The following is an 11,618-nucleotide window of genomic DNA, read 5'->3' as shown; positions in this document are numbered from 1 at the left end:
CCCATCGCAATCATTGTTAATAATGTTGAGGTACTATCTTATATTTTTCATGTTTAGATATCCAGTCTTGAGCGCGAAGAGTGTTGAATCCCATGTCGACTCATTATGGATGGCAAGGTCTCTTTATAAAGTTGTCACACCCCTTTTTACCCCCTCAAAAGATATATATTATGAATAGTTGTTGGTTAAAGAGTTTTTTTAATTAAAGTGACAATTTTAAAATATGGATTATTTTATTGTTCAGAGTCGCCACTTGGAATTGATTTTTGGGTGTTCCAAGTCACCTTTTATTCGAATCCCTATTCAAAGGAAGATTTGTCTCTTTTATTATTTGATTTGTGAAACAAAGTTCAGGTAAAGAATTCTGTTAACTGCGGAGAAGGTGTGAGGTATTCCCCAAGTCCCGTGGTTTTAGCACGATCGCTTTTATTAACTAAAAATAGCTTGAATTAATTTTGAACAAATTGTGTTTTATTGATTTTCATGTTTTAACTATTCGCTTTTATTTATTAAAATAATTAAAGAATATTCTGGCGCAATATCAATGTTGTACTGAAATTGTTTGACGAAAGTGTGGGCCATGTCGTCCCAAACATGACAGTGAGAGATATCTTGGTCAATTAACCATTCTGAGGCTACCCCACAAGACCCCCCCCCCAAAATAAGCCATTAGCAATTCTTCTTTTCTTCCTGCACCCCTCAGCTGATTGCAGTACCTTTTCAAGTGGGCGATAGGGTCGCCATGTCCATCATATTTTTCAAATTTTGGGGTCTTGAACCCTGGTGGTAAATGGATGCGAGGGAACATGCATAGATCACTGAATGAAACACTTTTGTGACCACCTAGTCCTTGTATGTTCTTTATGTTCTGCTCAAGACTTCTTTATTTTTCTAGCCATCTCATCTGGTTCACCCGTCTTGGCAGCCTTTCAATTTCTACAACTGATTCATACTCAGGAGTCTGATTGTATGGAGCCGAGATCCTGAAAGCCATGTTTGGAGAGTAGTATTGTCCATCATAAGCATGAGATGATGGCTTATTATTTGGCCTCGTCACAGGAGGTGGTGGCGGGATTGTATACACCGGCGCACCATACATGACAAGAGGTGTGTTCCTAACTGGTGCAGCATGAGGCCGCACGTTAGAGGTACACGGGGCGGAAGGGGGAGCTGTAGTTGGGCACATACCCTGGTGGTAGAATGTGATCACTCATTATAGGGAGCGGTGGTTGAGTAGCCAGGGTTACGATGGAAGTTCCCTCTGAAGGACCCTAAGGCGGAGGCTGACCGGAGACCCAAGCCTGATACACATCAGACAATTGTTGTTTTAATCTTCTCATTTCCTCCGACTCTTGCTCAACTGAACGACCCTGGGGATCGTCACTAACCAACTCGATTTCATCATTGTTAGCAATTGCTATTTTTCTTTTAGATCTGGTGAAGTAATGATGTATTGCTAGTTTTAGCACAAACCAACCACCTTAAGCTTACTATATGAGAGACAACAAATATGTTAGGGTTAAACATTTTACAGATATGAATTTACGTAATATGTCATGCTCCTAACATTATCACCATTTCTAACATGCTTTTGGAAGGCTTCATATTTCATTCCGGCTTATAAGGTTGCTTCTTATTGACACTCTTATTCTCTCTCTCTCTCTCTCTCTATCTATCTATCTATCTATCTATCTGTCTCTCTGTCTGTCTGTCTGTCTGTCTGTCTCTCTGTCTCTGTCTCTCTCTCTGTCTCTCTGTCTCTCTATCTCTCTTTCACTTTTCTTTTCACTCACCTTATTTTGATCCCTCATTTTAGAGTCGTTGAAAAATATTTCGATCGAACCTTTTGGAGGTTGCCTACGTATCATGCCGCCACATGAATAAGATTATTACGTAGTTCAGGGACATGATATCTTTTTTTAATCTCTTTTGTTTTTTTTCGATTTTTTCTAAAACAAAATCTTTTTCATTGATTTTCAACTTTTTTATGCAAGACTCCAAAATAATAATTACATAAAGGCAAACATTTAAACAAGACCAGACTCGACTCAAACAGACTTTTTAAGATAAAAATCAAAACAACAAAACTCAACACACCAAAAGACTCTTACAGACTCGATGACAACAAATGAACAATAAAAGTGGACTGCCAAGTAAAAGAAAACTCTGATATTTGCAGGAGAATCCACCGGCATCACCGTAGTCAAGGCGCTTATTTCTGTGGCTGACCCCTAACATCACGGTATATCCTCTCTAAGTTTGTGGATATTTGACAGGCGACATTCGATGATTCTTCTGTAAACCACTCAGGCATCATTCCCTAGAAACTCCTACATGCTCGGGAGGTATATATGTGGCTACCTCGAGGATCTTTCCCTTAATGTGCTCTTGAGCCAAATGCAACTCTTGATTTCGCTGACCACGAGTTTCGGCTAGATTCAACGCATCATGCTTGCGATCCAAGGCCATATCTCTCTGGTACCAAACTTCTAGTCACTCCCCCTCTAACCGATCGATCACCTTTTGGTAGTGATGTCTTTCTATTTCAAACTCGTTCAACTCCCTTTTTTGATCCCTTACACCTTGGATTAATGGAGCAAAACTTCTACGCTCATGTTCACAGGACACCTTGAACTGGGCTTCTCTTTTCTCTTGCTGTTGAGCGGTAGTGATCACTTTTTTCTAATTTGAGCATTGAGTGCTCACCTCTCTTATGCCCACTGAGCCTTTTCCTGCTCGAAGTCCGCATGTTGTATGTCTATGGTGTCTCCAGAATGCCTTTATCTTCTTGTAAAATGTCAATACGGGATTGGTACTCTTGTGCCACTTCCCTTCCGGTTTCTGTAACTCTGGCCTCAATCTCTTCCTCCCAATCAAATGCATTCCGTGTGGATCTTTATGGCCTTTGCTCTAGGATAGCCTGAAATTGAAACCACTCAAGCTATGCGAGGCTTACCTTCCACGTTCATGATAAACTACCATCTCGTCCAAGTCAGAAAATCGACTACCGAACCAAACCTTTTGTGCATATGACTTCCTTGGAAGTTCCTTTCCCTTGAACTCCCACACAAACGGACGCATGTCCTTAACCCGGGGCCTATTTTTCTCTCTCCCTAACTGGCACATGACACGTAGGGGCGCGTAGGGCTGGAAACCTTTGAAGTCCATGAGTATAAAAAATGGGCGATATGTTGACATATGCATGACCCTAGCAGAAGGGAACCAATTATAGTTCCATGTGATTCTATCAGCAGTCAATGAACCAATTAATGTCCCCAGACCTTCACCCCCTTTGGAAGAATACAACTCGCGTCCTTGCTGGGTAACATCCAATGTAATTCAGCCAATGATCACTGAAATTTAATACTATTAGATGCTGATAAAGGTGCCCTATGAACCACATCTACAACAGAATGATGAATCCCTCGAAGTAATTTTCACCCTCTTGGCAGCATGTCAAAGCTCAAAAAATATCTCTAGGAAGAATGATATGATCTTCGATACTTTGCAAAAATGAGACTATGCAGCCAATCGAATTCTGATGCACCCACCACACATTGGAAAGACCATGATCCCCAGAAATGATATCATAAACGCAAAGATTCTTAACTCCCTCTGTTTGACCAAAATAAGCGTTGAAACTAATTATTAGAGATATAGAAGGTAAATCTTAGCCAAACATAATTAGCTCTAGATTTAAATATATTAAGTACAAACATTGAAGAAGAATAAGAATGTATAATACTTCTTAAGATAATTATTATAAGCTTTCCGACGGTTTGACCCCGACAATGGCCGAGGTGTTCTTTGATATCATGCCCCGTGGGCGTGATTACGGCTTGGTCAACCTCTTGTCGTTCTCTTTAAGAATAACCATCTTATGATCAGATTTTGACCAATACACCCTTCAGGCATCGTAACTCAATTGGTTGACGAATTATGTGTCCAAGAAATTCTCAAACACTTTCTCATCCCCAAATCTATCATAGAAATGTTCCAACGGAACCCAACCTTTGTTTAAGAAACCTACTGAATTCGACGAAGGCATGACTTCTTTAAAAAGTTGTTCATACCAACCTTTCTCAAAGCATCAGACTTTTTCCCATGAAGGTCTCTTCCCAATCCGGCAAACCCACCTAATTCTTCTAATGTAGGCGTTATTTTACAATCTTTGAATCTTAGAACATTATTCACGGGGTCCCAAAAACCCTCTAGGGCCTCGATTAAATCTCTGTTAAGCTTAATTCCCATGATATTTGTGAGGAACTTAAGGTTCTTAAATACTTAATTTCGTTCCCATGTACCAAAAATAGCCCATAAATTACAGAGGCTACTCGGAATCTTATCTCTGATCAAGAACATAGAAGGTGTCTCGTCCCTTACCCTTTTCTGACCGCTTCTTTATGGAGAATTCATGGTGAACCTAAGAATAAGATAAAAGGGGGCCAGGACTTACCTAAACTATATATAACTTTCGAATTTTTTATTTTTTATTTTTTTAAAATGCCAATTTAGGACTCAATCTATTTTCGTTATTACTTTTTGAAATTACTAGACACAAACGGTGAAATGATAAAAGTAGAAAAAATAGTTATTATTACGAAAACAACCCTTTGATACTTCCACGGGGTCACGACCCCGGTTCTCCCTCTGTGAACCATCGTGACGGCACCTAGTCTCTACGACTAGGTAAGCCTAAATTTGCGGAAGATAACCAAACTTGCAGAAGTAAAACAATTTAAAAATAGAAATAAAACAATAACAGTGTGTAAATGTGCCGCTCGGCATACACCATGTTTAACTCTCAACACCAAATATAAATCCAAGACCCCGAAACCCATGAATCACAAGCTAAGAAAACAAATACTACATAGCTCTAACTCTAGAATTTCTAATAAAGAACAGAAAAATAGAGAAGGGCTAAATACTAAAGGCAGGAATAGAAAGGGACTCCTTGGTCTGCGAACGCGATAGATGTACCTCGGAGTCTCTAAGCAGTCGCCTCCCTCAACGATAGTAGGCCTAATCAGCGGTACCTGGATCTGCACATGAAAAACATGCGTAGAAGGGGCATGGATACACCACATCGATACTTAGTAAGTGCCAAGCCTAACCTCGATTGGGTAGTGACGAGGAAGGTCAGGGCCCTACTGAGGTTAAATACAATATAAGGGTTAACGGTTGTGGAATAAAACAGTATAGATAAGTGCAACGATAAGAAATAACATAGAATTGACAGAACAACAACAACTAGAACAGAGACAACAAAAGCCACGGAAAGAAATACAGCTCAACATAGAGATATCAATCGGGGCACCTTCTAGGATACCGTCCTGTAGTCCCAATTACAACTGTCCAGTGGATCTCCCGGGATACAGTCTCGTAATCCATCATATATATGTCCGAAGGATCTCCCGGGATCCCATAGTCCAACTATCAATGCGCGGGGATCTACCGGAATCCCGATTCGTAGTCCCAAATATAAATATCCAGTAGTGGGGGAATCTACCGGGTGCATTCCCGTAGTTCCATACAACTGTGCAGGGGGATCTACCGGGAATCTAATCCATAGTTCCAAAGTAAATATGCAGGGGGATCTACCGGGAATCTAACCCGTAGTCCCAAAGTAAACAGATAAGGGGGAGTTACCGGAATCCCACATCCGTAGTCCCAAAATAAATACACAGGAGCAACTGGAAGATAAACAGAAATAGCAAAATTCATATTAAGGCAATAAGTGATTCTAGACTAGCATGCTGCACAGAATTCAAGTAAGGCGGGTAAATCAAATGAAGCAATTAAGTCACTTAGACATGCTTTCCTAAGCTAACAACAGGCATAAGAGCGCAAGTAATAGAAACAGGAAAGGAAACATACTAGTAAGTACTTAAAGAAAAACCAGATTTCCAATAATTAGCACAAGTACGCACTCGTCACCTCACGTACAAGGCATTTCAATTACCAAATAAAACAATCCTAACGGGAAGGTCCCCCACACAAGGTTAGACAAGCCTCTTACCTCGAACCGGCTAAAAAATCAACCCAATACCACGTCTTTGCCACGAGTACTTGACTCCAAATGGCCCAAATCTATTCAATTCAATTACATAATGTAAATAGCACTTCAAATAACTGATTCTACAATTAAATTCCAAGCTAATACGCGAAATTATGTAAAATGACCAAAACACCCTTGGGCTCACATCTCGGAATCGGGTAAAATTTACATTTTCAGAACCTCGTACTCTCACGAGTCCATACATAACAAGAACACTGAAATCGGAGTCCAAATGACCCCTCAAATCCTCATTTAAAGGCCTCTTAAACTCAAGCCCTAATTAACTATTTATCCCAAATTTCTCACTACTAATTAGGTCTTTAATCACATAAAAATGAGTTATGAAGTCAAGGATGTTACCTTCAAGCGATTTCCCATTGTTTTCCTCAAGAATCTCTCTCAAAAGCTTCAAACCCGGATGAAAATGGTGAAAGAATCCCTCAAATTCGTGAAGACAACTATTTATATGTTTTGCCCAGCGATTTCCGCATCTGCGGTCCCACTTCTGCGAAGCTAACATCACATTTGCGACTTTTCACTTAAATGGCAATTTTCCTCATCTGCGACTCCCAATTCGCAGATGCGGTACTGCTTCTGCGGAAAAATAACCGCATCTACGGTTCCTGCCGAAGAGACCAAAATCCGCTTCTGCGGCACCGCATCTTTGGTCCCCAAACTGCAGATGCAAAAATACCAGAAGCAGCAAAGAAAGGTAGCTACAACATTTCCTCAAACTTCCTGCAAACCATCCGAAATCACCCCGAGGCCCCCCGGGACCTCAACCAAAGGCATCAACATATCCTAAAACCTTATTCAAACTTGTACCAATTTTCAAAACATTTCAAACAACACCAAATCAATCAAAACATATCGGATTAAGCCTAAGAACTCCAAAATTCTCAAAAATACGCTTTCGATCAAAAACCCAACCAAACCACCTCCGAATGACTTGAAATTTTGCACACACATCCAAAATGACATAACGGAACTACTGCAACTCTCGGAATTCCATTCCGACCCTCGGATCAAAATCTCACTATCGAACCGGAAACTTCCAAAATTCAACTTTCGGCATTTCAAGCCTAATTTAGCTACGGACGTCCAAAACACGATTCGAACATGCTCCTAACCCCAAAATCACCCAACGGAGCTAACAGAACCATCAAATTTCCATTCAGAGGCCGTCTTCAGACTGTTCCGACTATGGTCAACTTTCCAACACTTAAGCTCTTATTTAGGGACTAAGTGTCCCAAAACTCTCTAAAACTCAAAACCGAACATCTCGGCAAATCACATTAGCAGAAATAAACTTAGGGAAAGCAGTTAATAGGGGATCGGGGCATTAATCCTTAAGACGACCGGCCAAGTCGTCACATCCTCCTACACTTAAACATTCATTCGTCCTCGAACGAGCATAGAGACATACCTGAAGTAATAAAAAGATGAGGGTAACGGCTTCGCATATCCTGCTCGGTCTCCCAGGTCATCTCCTCGACCGGCTAGCCCCGCCACTGAACCTTTACCGAAACAATGTTCTTTGATCTCAGCTTTCTAATCCTCCTGTCCAATATTGCCACTGGCTCCTCAACATAAGATAGATCCTTGTCTAACTGGACCGAATTGAAATCCAACACGTGTGACGGATCCCCGTGATATCTCCGGAGCATAGAAACATGGAATACTGGGTGAACTTCGGCCAAGCTGGGAGGTAAGGCAAGCTCATAAGCTACCTCCCCAACATGCCCCAATATCTCAAAAGGGCCAATAAATCTTGGACTCAACTTTCCTTTCTTCCCGAATCTCATGACGCCTTTCATTGGAGAAACCCAAAGCAGAACCCGCTCTCCAACCATATAGGAAACATCACGAACCTTCCAGTCCGCGTAACTCTTCTGTTTGGACTGGGCTGTATGAAGTCTATCCTGAATCACCTTAACCTTCTCCAAAGCATCTTGAACCAAGTCTGTGCCCAATAGTCTAGCCTCACCTGGCTCAAACCAACCCACCGGTGATCTGCACCGCCTACCATATAAAGCCTCATACGGTGCCATCTGAATGCTGGACTAATAGCTGTTGTTGTAAGCAAACTCCGCCAATGGCAAGAACTAATCCCAAGACCCTCTAAACTCAATCACACACGCACGGAGCATATCCTCAAGAATCTGAATAGTGCGCTCGGATTGTCCTTCCGTCTGAGGGTGAAATGCTGTACTCAACTCTACTCGAGTACCTAATTCATGCTGAACGGCTCTCCAGAACCGTGATGTGAACTGGGTACCTCTATTTGAAATGATAGAAACTGGAATACCATGCAGGCGAACAATCTCCCGGATATAAATCTTTGCCAACCGCTCCGAAGTATAAGTAGTACACACAGGAATAATATGAGCGGATTTGGTCAGCCGATCCACAATCACCCAAATAGCATCAAACTTCCTCAAGGTCCGTGGGAGCCCAACTACAAAGTCCATTATGATCCGTTCCCACTTCCACTCCAGAATCTCTATCTGCTGAAGCAACCCACCCGGTCTCTGGTGCTCATACTTCACCTGCTGATAGTTGAGACACCGAGCTACGAATCCAACTATATCTTTCTCCATCCTCCTCCACCAATAATGCTACCTCAAATCCTGATACATCTTCGCGGCACCCGGATGAATGGAATACCGCGGGCTATGGGCCTCCTCTAGAATCAACTCTCGAAGCCTATCAACATTGGGTACACAAATCCGACCCTGCATCCTCAATACCCCATCATCACCAATAGTCACATCCCTAGCATCACCATATTGAACCTTGTCCTTGAGGACAAGCAAATGAGGGTCATCATACTCCCGCTCCTTGATACAATCAAATAAGGAAGACCGAGAAACCACGCAAGCTAGAACCTGACTGGGCTCCGAAAGATCCAATCTCACAAACTGGCTGGCTAAGGCCTGAATATCCATCACCATAGGCCTATCTGATGCTGGTAAATAAGCCAAACTCCCCAAACTCTCTGCCCGACGACTCAAAGCACCGACCACCACATTGGCCTTGCCCGGGTGATACAAAATAGTGATATCATAGTCCTTTAGCAACTCTAACCACCTCCCCTGGCACAAATTTAAATCCTTTTGCTTGAACAAGTGCTGCAAGCTCCGATGGTCAGTATAAATCTCACAAGGCACACCGTATAAGTAATGGCGCCAAATCTTCAGGGCGTGAACAATGGCAGCTAACTCAAGGTCGTGAACATGGTAGTTCTTCTCATGTATCTTCAATTGTCTGGACGCGTAGGCAATCACACTACCATCTGGCATCAATACCGCACCGAGGCCAACCCTCGAGGCATCACAATAGACCGTATAAGACCCCAAACCTGTAGGCAGTATCAAAATTAGGGCTGTGGTCAAAGCTGTCTTGAGCTTCTGAAAGCTCACCTCACACTCCTCCGTCCACTGAAACGGAATAACCTTCTGGGTCAACCTGGTCATAGGGGCTGCAATCAATGAAAACCCCTCCACAAAACGACGGTAGTAACCCGCCAAACCAAGGACAATACAGATCTCTGTAGCTGAGGATGGTCTGGGCCAACTCTGCACGTCCTCTATCTTCTTCGGATCCACCTGAATGCCCTCACTCGATACCACTTGGCCTAAGAATGCCACTGAATCCAACCTAAACTCACACTTTGAGAATTTAGCATATAACTTCTTCTCTCTCTGAGTCTGAAGCACAGTCCTCAGGTGCTGCTCATGATCTTCCCGACTCTGGGAATACATCAAAATATCATCAATAAAGACAATGAAGAATGAGTCAAGATACGGCTGAAACACACTGTGCATCAACTGCATAAGGGTTGCTGATGCATTAGTTAGCCCAAATGACATAACAAGGAACTCGTAATGACCATACCGAGTCCTGAAAGCAGTCTTCAGGATATCTGGCTCCCGAATCTTCAATTAATGGTAAGTTGAGCGCAAATCAGTCTTAGAAAACATACGTGCGCCCTGAAGCTGGTCAAACAGATCATCAATACGTGACAAAGGATAATGGTTCTTCACTGTAACCTTGTTCAACTGGCGATAATCAATACACATCCGCATAGAACCATCCTTTTTCTTCACAAACAAGACAGGAGCACCCCAAGGTGATACACTGGGCCTAATAAAACCCTTATCAAGCAATTCCTGTAACTGATCCTTCAACTCCTTCAACTCAGGAGGAGCCATATGATACGGAGGAAGAGAAATGGACTGAGTGCCCGGCAACAGATCAATGCCAAAATCAATATCTCTATCAGGCGGCATGCTTGGAAAGTCAGCTGGAAACACATCGGGAAAATCCCGTACAACTAGAACTGAATCAACTGAAGGGGTATCAATACTGCCATCTCTCACATAAGCTAAATATGCGTCACACCCCTTCTCAACCATATGCTGAGCTTTAAGAAAATAAATAACTCTACTGGGGGTGTAATCTAAAGTACCCCTCCACTCAACACGCGGTACACCTGACATAGCCAGCGTCACGATTTGGCGTGACAATAATATCATAATGGGGTGACAACCAGTCCATGCCCAAAATAATATCAAAATCAACCATGCTGAGTAACAATAAATTGACTATGGTATCAAAACCACTAAGAGCAACCAAACACGACCGATAAATGCGGTCCACAACGAGAGAATCTCCCACATGAGTAGAAACATAAACAGGGGAACTCAAAGAATCCCGAGATACACCCAAATGTGGAGAAAAATAAGAAGAGACATAAGAATAAGTAGAGCCTGGATCGAATAGAACCGATGCATCTCTGTGACAAACCAATATAATACCTATGATGACAGAATCAGAGGCAACAACCTCGGTATGGGCAAGAAGGGCATAGTATCTGGCCTGGCCTCCCCCTATAGGGAGACCTCTACCTCCCCGACCTCCACCTCTAGCTGACTGTGCAGGTGGGGTAGCAACTGGAGCTGTAACCATAGCTTGAGAACCCTGTGGGGCATGCTGTGGCTGAGAAGTCTGTGGAGGTACACCCCTCCCAAGTCTAGGGCAATCCCTCACCATATGGCATGTGTCGCCACACTCAAAACAAGCTCTAGGAGGACGTGGTGGCTGTGACTGGCTCGGGCCAGGTCTGCTGACCTCTGAAAGCACCCTGGCGTAGGAGGCGCGCTAGATACCGGTGGTGCATAATAAGGCTCTTGAGGTCTATGAGGAGCTGGAATACCACTAGCTGCTGGAAGAGTTGAATGAACAGTGTGACTCATATAACCCCTACCATGATGACCTACAGTTGGGGTACGTGCACCAAAATAATGGCCCGACTCTCGAGCCCTCTTGGCCTCCCTCTCCTCTATCTCACTAGCATGCATACCCTCAATCCTCCTAGCGATGCTCACAACCTGCTGATAAGAAATATCCATATCCAACTCACGAGCCATGCTAGACCTGATATTGGGAATAAGGCCCTCAATAAATCAACAAACTCTCTCATGAACAGTAGAAACCAAGGCTGGCGCATGCCTAGCCAAACTGGTATAACGAACAGCATACTCTGAAACAGTCATAA

The 11,618-nt window shown here is 42.9% G+C and overlaps 1 protein-coding gene across 1 annotated transcript; it reads right to left on the bottom strand.

Annotated features, from left to right (window-relative positions):
* Nucleotides 1-4,342: 4,342 nt before the first annotated feature.
* LOC138876188 (uncharacterized) lies at nt 4,343-7,911 on the bottom strand. Its single transcript, XM_070155092.1, has 2 exons — nt 7,582-7,911; nt 4,343-4,423 (listed from the first exon to the last, which is right to left on the bottom strand). The coding sequence occupies exons 1-2, from the start codon at nt 7,909-7,911 to the stop codon at nt 4,343-4,345; spliced, it is 411 nt and encodes a 136-aa protein (XP_070011193.1).
* Nucleotides 7,912-11,618: the final 3,707 nt, after the last annotated feature.

This window comes from Nicotiana sylvestris, chromosome 8 (genome assembly GCF_000393655.2).
Source record: "Nicotiana sylvestris chromosome 8, ASM39365v2, whole genome shotgun sequence".
NCBI lineage: Eukaryota > Viridiplantae > Streptophyta > Magnoliopsida > Solanales > Solanaceae > Nicotiana > Nicotiana sylvestris.
Note: the sequence above shows the minus strand (reverse complement) of the source record. Positions and strands in the feature narration are given on the sequence as shown.

Excerpts from the sequence above, each read along its gene's own strand:
- LOC138876188 (XM_070155092.1), bottom strand. The coding sequence starts at position 7,911 with ATGGTTGGAGAGCGGGTTCTGCTTTGGGTTTCTCCAATGAAAGGCGTC. Across the intron at positions 4,424-7,581 it reads GATCAAAGAACATTGTTTCG|GTTCACCATGAATTCTCCAT; the intron begins GTAAAGGTTCAG and ends TCTTATTCTTAG.